This window comes from Carassius gibelio, chromosome B4 (genome assembly GCF_023724105.1).
Source record: "Carassius gibelio isolate Cgi1373 ecotype wild population from Czech Republic chromosome B4, carGib1.2-hapl.c, whole genome shotgun sequence".
NCBI classification, from domain to species: Eukaryota; Metazoa; Chordata; class Actinopteri; order Cypriniformes; family Cyprinidae; genus Carassius; species Carassius gibelio.
The window spans coordinates 10,618,863-10,626,309 of record NC_068399.1 but is presented as its reverse complement, the minus strand read 5'-3'; the positions used below and the strand labels follow the sequence as shown (position 1 = coordinate 10,626,309).

At 47.1% G+C, this 7,447-nt stretch overlaps 1 protein-coding gene across 1 annotated transcript; it reads right to left on the bottom strand.

Moving 5' to 3' along the window:
• Positions 1–2,773: 2,773 nt before the first annotated feature.
• Positions 2,774–6,770, bottom strand: LOC127956336 (uncharacterized). The gene is made up of 2 exons (XM_052554172.1): positions 6,547–6,770; positions 2,774–6,332 (listed from the first exon to the last, which is right to left on the bottom strand). The coding sequence occupies exon 2, from the start codon at positions 5,561–5,563 to the stop codon at positions 2,774–2,776; it is 2,790 nt and encodes a 929-aa protein (XP_052410132.1). The 5' UTR covers positions 5,564–6,332; positions 6,547–6,770.
• Positions 6,771–7,447: the final 677 nt, after the last annotated feature.

The following is a 7,447-nucleotide window of genomic DNA, read 5'->3' as shown; positions in this document are numbered from 1 at the left end:
GAGAGATTGCAGGCTGTTGCGATTGACTATCGCATAGCGATCAACTTCCTGATTCGTGACGTGCGCAGTAGCGCGTCACTACAGTTACAAAGATAAACATATTACACTACATTGTTAAAACCCAAAACAAAAGCCTTTTATTATTATTTTCCTTTAAGTGGCATGACACTCCCCACCTGGGGTCTTTGAAGAGCCCACATCAATTGACAGAATCAGACTTTGAAGAAAGAAGCAAAACTACTTCTGTAACAGGCCGAGAAAAGGCCTTTCTGGCTCCATCTTTAACAATTTCCACTTGAACTTTCCGAACTAATCCATCCTCTTCTGGAAAGGTTTTCGTGATGAGACCGACCGGCCATTGATTTCTCTTAGCTTGATTGTCTTTCAAGAGAACCACATCTCCTTCTTGAAGGTTCGGCCTCTTTCCTTGCCACTTGTACCGAAGCTGTAATGTTTTGAGGTATTCATGTTTCCATTTGTTCCAAAACATGTCTGCTAGGCTCTGAACTTGTTTCCATTGTACTCTGATGAGATGCGCTTCTTGAAAGCTTCCTGATGGAGGAGGAGGCGCAGAGCCTAGCTTGAGAGTTAGGAGCATCGCTGGAGTGAGGATGAGAGGCGATTCCGGATCTGACGAGACTGGAATGAGTGGTCTGGCATTCATGATCGCTGTTACTTCGGCCATGAGGGTTGTCAGGACTTCATGTGAAAGATGAGACCTTTTCTGCTCAAGCAACATGCAATCCAGAATACGACGGGCAATGCCGATCATCCGTTCCCAAGCCCCACCCATGTGAGATGCGTGGGGTGGGTTGAATACCCAGGTGCAGTTCTGGGTGTTCAAGTACTCCTCTACTCGTTTGAAACCTGGATTCGACAGGTCCATTTCTAATTCACGAGAAGCGCCGATGAAGTTAGTTCCGCAGTCGGAACGTATCTGCTTTGCGGGGCCCCTGATAGCAAAGAACCTCCTCAAGGCATTGATAAAACTGCTGGTACTCATGGCTTCAATCACCTCGATGTGAACTGCCCTCGAACACATACAAGAGAACATCACAGCCCATCGTTTAGAGTTGAAGACTCCTCTTGTACGACGTGAAACGATCTCCCAGGGTCCAAAAACATTGACACCTACGTAAGTGAAAGGAGGTGCTACTTGTACCCGTTCTGCTGGCAGAGCTGCCATCTGCTGATGTTCCATTTTGCCCCTCAGTTTCCTACAAGTGACGCATTTGTGAAGTAAACTACTAATGCAGCGTTTAGCTCCCACTAGCCAAAATCCTGCTGTTCGAATGGCACCTTCGGTCAGATGTCTTCCCTGGTGTTTCACTGCGTCGTGATAGTGAGACACAATCAGAGTAGCTAGATGATGCCGGCCAGGAATGATGATGGGATGAACCTCATCCATACTCAGATCCGATTGCTCAATTCGACCTCCTACTCTAAGAAGTTGGTTTTGGTCTAAGATGGGGTGCAACTTCCAAAGGCTGCTATTTGGTGGAAGGTTGGATCCTGAGTTAAATCACTTAAGCTCCTCTGAATAGTACTCGTTCTGGACACTCTTCACAATACACACTTTGGCTTTCAACAATTCTTCCTCTGTAGGTCGACAGACATGCCACCCTTGACATTCATCCTGGATAGAGTGAGCGAAGGAACGAGCCACATGAATGAGGCGAGCTACGGCTGTAAGAAGAGTGCTGAACTTGGAGAAGCGTTCGAAGCGTTGTGGATGTATCACATCTTTAGTAACACGAGTGAAGCTTGCCACCACCTGGGGACGCACTTCAGAGTCAGCGTCAGGGTCGATAAGGTCGTAAGTTTCTTGAATCTCAGGTGAATGCAAAGACGCATCATAAAGAAAGGCTGGACCTTTGAGCCAAGTTGTGCTGCTAAGCAAGTCTGAAGTCACAGTTCTTGATCCAATGTCGGCTGGGTTGAGGTGTGTTGGGACGTACTTCCAAAGGCCAGAACAAGGTGACTGACGGATTCTTTGGATCCTGTTGTGTACGTAGACATAGAATCTTCTCGACTGGTTCTGGATGTATCCCAATACAACCTTGCTATCTGTGTAGTAGACGATGTTGTCAAACATAGTGTCCATCTCTGAAACTATCATCTCAGCGATCTCGATGGCGAGCACAGCCGCACAAAGCTCAAGCCTTGGAATGGTTAGATCGGGCTGAGGCGCCAACTTTGCTTTCCCGAAGACAAAGCCAATCTCAGTCTGTTCCTGGTGGCTTGTCACCTTGATGTAGGCTACGGCTGCTATTGCCTTTACCGATGCATCTGCAAAGACATAAAGCTCTCTTCTTAGAGCACCTGCAGTGGAGAATGACGTATAAGGACGTGGTATCTGGAGTCCCTCCAGATCTTGGAGCGATCGTTTCCATCTAGTCCATTCAGTCTCGATGTCTTTGGGAAGAGGTGTGTCCCAATCCTCTGCTTGCTTAGTTAGCTCTCTGAGTATCAGTCTTCCATGGACCGTGATGGGTGCGAGGAATCCTAGAGGATCGTAGAGGCTGTTCACAGTCGAAAGCACTCCTCTACGAGTGAATGGCCTCTGGTCATCTACGATTCGAAACATGAATGTATCTGTGCGCATGTTCCAGAGCAATCCAAGGCTACGTTGTATTGGCAAATCATCAACGAAAAGATCTAAGCTGTTGATGTCCTTGGTGCGATCTTCAAATGGAAATGCTTCGATAACTGCCATTCGGTTTGAAGCAATTTTGTGTTGCCTGAGGTTAGAAGTTGCAAGCATCTTCTGTGCTCACCCTAGGACGCTGACGGCCTCTTCCTCTGTGCTGAAGGACTTTAGAGCATCGTCAACATAGAACTCGCGTTCGATGAATCTTCTTGCATCACTACCATAGTCTGCTTCTGCTTTCTTAGCTGCCCGTCGCAGACCATACACTGCAACGGCAGGCGAGGGACTATTCCCAAAAAGGTGCACCCGCATTCTGTAATCAATGATGTCGGAGGTAGGGTCATTGTCCCTGTACCACAGAAAGCGAAGAAAGTCACGATGGTCTTCCTTGACTACAAAGCAGTGGAACATCTGCTCGATGTCGGCAGTGATCGCCACCTGTTCCTTCCTGAACCTCATAAGGACACCTAACAGGCTATTATTAAGGTTGGGACCAGTTAGCAAGACATCGTTGAGCGACACTCCTTCACATGATGCACTACTGTCGAAGACCACACGAATCCTATCTGGTTTCCTTGGATGATACACACCAAACAGGGGTAAGTACCAACACTCTTGTCCAGGCTGTACTGGTGGAGCAACTTCAGCGTGTGCCTTCTTGAACATCTTCTCCATAAACTCTAGGAAATCGGCTTTCATCTGTGGTCGTTTGTCCAGTGAGCGCTGGAGCGAGACAAAACGGTCAAAAACCTGCTTCCTGTTGTTGGGCAGCCGCTGTCTCGGCAACCGAAAGGGTAAAGGTGCGACCCAACTTCCAGAACTGTCCTGAAAACACTCGGCTTCCATTATCTTCAGAAACTCTAGATCCTCCATGGATGCAGCGAGTCTATGATCATCGGGAGAACGAGCGAAGACAGTTTGCCCTAAGCAGTCTCCACTGAGCGTCATGGAACCATTGATGGAGATTGGTGCTGAATGATGCTGAGGTCTAAACGCTTGCTCAAATACCTCTTTTATTTTGATCTGGTTGTTGCATGGTTGGAGATAGCTCGTACGGCCGTTCTCGAAAATGGCTGTTTTGTAGCTTCTCACCTCTTGTGTTCTGTGAGCACCTCCAAGGCACACATCACCAATGATGACCCATCCTAGATCAAGCCTTTGCGCAAACGGTGCATCACCTGGGCCGCTAATCTGTTCTCGGACCTTGTGTACTTGTAAGATGTCTCTCCCCAGTAAGAGGAGAATTTTGGCGTCCGGATCTAAAGGCGGAATCTTATCAGCGATACGCTTTAGGTGGGCTTGATGGTAGGCTGCTTCCGGCGTAGGAATCTCAGTGCGAACGTTAGGGATTTGGTTGCACTCCAGGAGTGTAGGTAAACGAATGCCAATTTTCTTGTCCACCGACTCCACAGTATAACCACTGGCTCTCCTTCCCGCCGTCTCTGAACACCCTGCACAGGTCTTGAGGGTGTATGAGTAGGAATTTCCAGAGATCTTAAAAATCTCAAAGAACTCCGACCGTGCTAGGGAGCGATTGCTCTGTTCGTCTAGTATGGCGTACATTCTCTTAGACTCATTCTTGCAGCCATTGGGGAACACATTAACAAGGCAGATCTTAGCACATGTCCTAGCGCTCAATCCTTCACCACATACTTGAGTGCACGTCGACTTAACCTCTCTGATTTCTGCTTTGTCCTCCTCCCCACCATCCTCTGAAGTGGAAGGGAATGCCTTAGATTTCCAGGTAGGTGAGTAGGGGTGAAGTGCTGTCACATGAGCCACACTCCCACACTCTGTACATTTTATTTCAGCGGTGCAGTTCTTTGCTATATGGTCTGTGGAGGAGCAACAGCGAAAGCAGATATGATGCTCTTTCAAAAGATGTTTACGATCATTTATGCTCTTCTCGCAAAAGCCTCTGCACTTCCTCAGAGGATGAGGCTTCTTGTGCAGGGGGCAGTGTTTGTTGGGATCAATACGTTCTGTACTTTCTCCATATTCTGCCTTAGAAACCCCTGAGACCTGCGTCTTGTGAACGTATACTGGTGTCTTAGTAGGTTTCTCCCATTTACTCTTTCTCTCCACTGTGGCTTCCGTGAAGAAGTTAAAACTTGGGTCAGTGCGAGCCCTTGCCTCCATGGTGATGAAGTCTACAAACACGGAGAAAGGTGGAAAACTAACCAAATGTTCCTGTTTGTATTTTGCTCCAAGGTAAAGCCACTTTTCTTGCATGTTGTATGGTAGTTTCTCGATAATAGGCCTAATACCTCTGGAGGTATCCAAATACGATAAGCCTGCAAGATAGTTATCTTCTTTGGCTGCTTGAAGCTCCGATAACAGGTCGGCTAGATCCCTGAGTCCTCGTGGATCCTTCATCGTAACCTTCGGGAAGTTTTCTAGCTTGTTGAACAAAGCCTGCTCGACGGCCTCTGGTGATCCATATACTTTGTCAAGGCGTTCCCATGCCATGCGCAATCCAATGACTGGATCCTTAATGTTGACAGTTTTAATTCTTCTTACTTGCTCTGTTGACTCTTTTCCTAGATACCTGGTGAGGAGGTCAAGTTCTCCTGCAGCCGACAGGTCTAGATCGGTTATAGCATTCAGGAACGATGTTTTCCAGGCCCAATAGTTAATTGGCTGATCGTCATATGCGGATAAACCTGAAGTCACCAGGCTGCTACGAGCTAGGTATTTGATGAGATCTCCAGTGGAAGTAGAATGATCATAGCTAGCTTCATAAGGTGTCTTGTGAACATGTGCGCGCGCAGGAGGGGAGGGATCCGATTTGACGTTCTGTTGCAAGCGACTTTCATCACGCTGAAGAACTGAGAAAGTGTTAAACGCTGGATTGTAGCTTTGTTGTAGCGGCACTCCACTGGTCTGAGGAGCTTGATAAACTTGATGTGGCATAGTGTCTGCAGAAGCAGCAGCTTAATTTTGACTCGTGCTGAGTGGGTGAGGCGTTGAGATGATTGCATCATTAGTTTGAGAATGTGGAGGATGCAGCGTTGGTGAAATATAGTCACTACCTCTTCTTACCGATAAACCTTTGCTGCATAGGCTGGCTTGTGCTGACACATAAGCGGCGACTCGCTGGTCTTTGACCGATTGAGGAACCTGGCTGCTAGCCTTACTGCATACTTCAAAACCCATATCTTGTAATCCGGCAACAAGAGCATTTGCCTCTGCTATGGCAGCATCCTTTTCTTTCTCCTCATTTAATGCATCAAGATTGGCTTGAACACGAGCTTGCTCTACTTTAAGTTCGATTTCTTTCTGCGTGTGTGCTGCTCTAGCTTGCGCTGCTTCAGCCTTTGCCTTTGCCATGGCGACAGCCATACTAATCTTCGAGCTGGACGATGTACCAGATGCACGACTGCTTCTTGAACGCACAGTCTCTGACTGGATATCTTCATTGCCTTTTTTACTGTTGCTTCGTTGTGACATCGTGACTCACTCCGGTGTCAATAACATGAGAAGCACACTGTAATGCTGTAGCGTTGGCCACTTCTCTTGGCATTGAATTGCTCCGTGAAAAAGCGATCCTTGTGTCCCTCATTAGCTGTGTCGCCGTCTTTTCACTGTCATGGACTACGATCCATTCAGCTTAAACACTCCCAAGAAAACTCCAGGACACAGATGATTAATCTCCATAAAATTTACTGGGAATATTGTGAAACTGTAATACAATGCAAATGAGATGTATATTAATATTATATCCAAATACAGAGAAAACAGAACGGATTATCTACACAGCGGTGATGTATATGATAAACAAAATCGAGCTAGTAAACAATCAGCAGTAATAACATAAAGCAAACTTAGCCTTCTCAATAGTCTCACAAAGATAAAAATAGACATTATCCTAATATTGCATGATAAGAAATACTCACAGACGTTGCTTTAGCAAAGGGAAAGGAAAAACGCGATCGCTGGAGAAACAGGTGACTGAGAGAGATTGCAGGCTGTTGCGATTGACTATCGCATAGCGATCAACTTCCTGATTCGTGACGTGCGCAGTAGCGCGTCACTACAGTTACAAAGATAAACATATTACACTACATTGTTAAAACCCAAAACAAAAGCCTTTTATTATTATTTTCCTTTAAGTGGCATGACAATGTCAATAAAGGACCCGCTTCATTTCCGTGTATGATGGGAACACCAATTTTCCATTTGTGTGGTATGGTGCAGATGGCGGCAAGGGTTTTGAAGACAATTTCTGCATGAAGGCCTCTAAATGACAAAAGTACAGAGAAAGCACAAGTAAGAAAAAAAAAACGTCCCTAGGTTACGTATGTAACCCTAGTTCCTCGAGGGAACGAGACGCTGCGTCGAGCGCTTTTGGGGAACGCCTTTGGCAAGAACAACTCTGAATATCGTGTGCAATCAGTCCAATGGAAGAGCGTGGCGTCACGGCGGGGTGACGCAGCGACCAGGAAGCTATAAAGGCACCTGCCACACAGCTGACTTCAGCTTCGAATAGGGAAGCAAGCGCAGGCAGGGGTGCCGGGAGTATGGCTCTGCGACGCAGCGTCTCGTTCCCTCGAGGAACTAGGGTTACATATGTAACCTAGGGACGTTCCTCTTCGGGAACTCGAGCTGCGTCGAGCGCTTTTGGGGAACGATGTGCCAACGCTGCCAGACTACCAAACCCCTGCCTAGTGTGTATCCGAAGAGCACAGCTAAGGCGAGAGGACAGAAGAGCCAGGAGCGGCTTGCATATCAAGATTGTAAAATCTGGCGAATGTAGAGGGCGTGGACCACCCTGCAGCGTTGCAGATGTCCAATAGG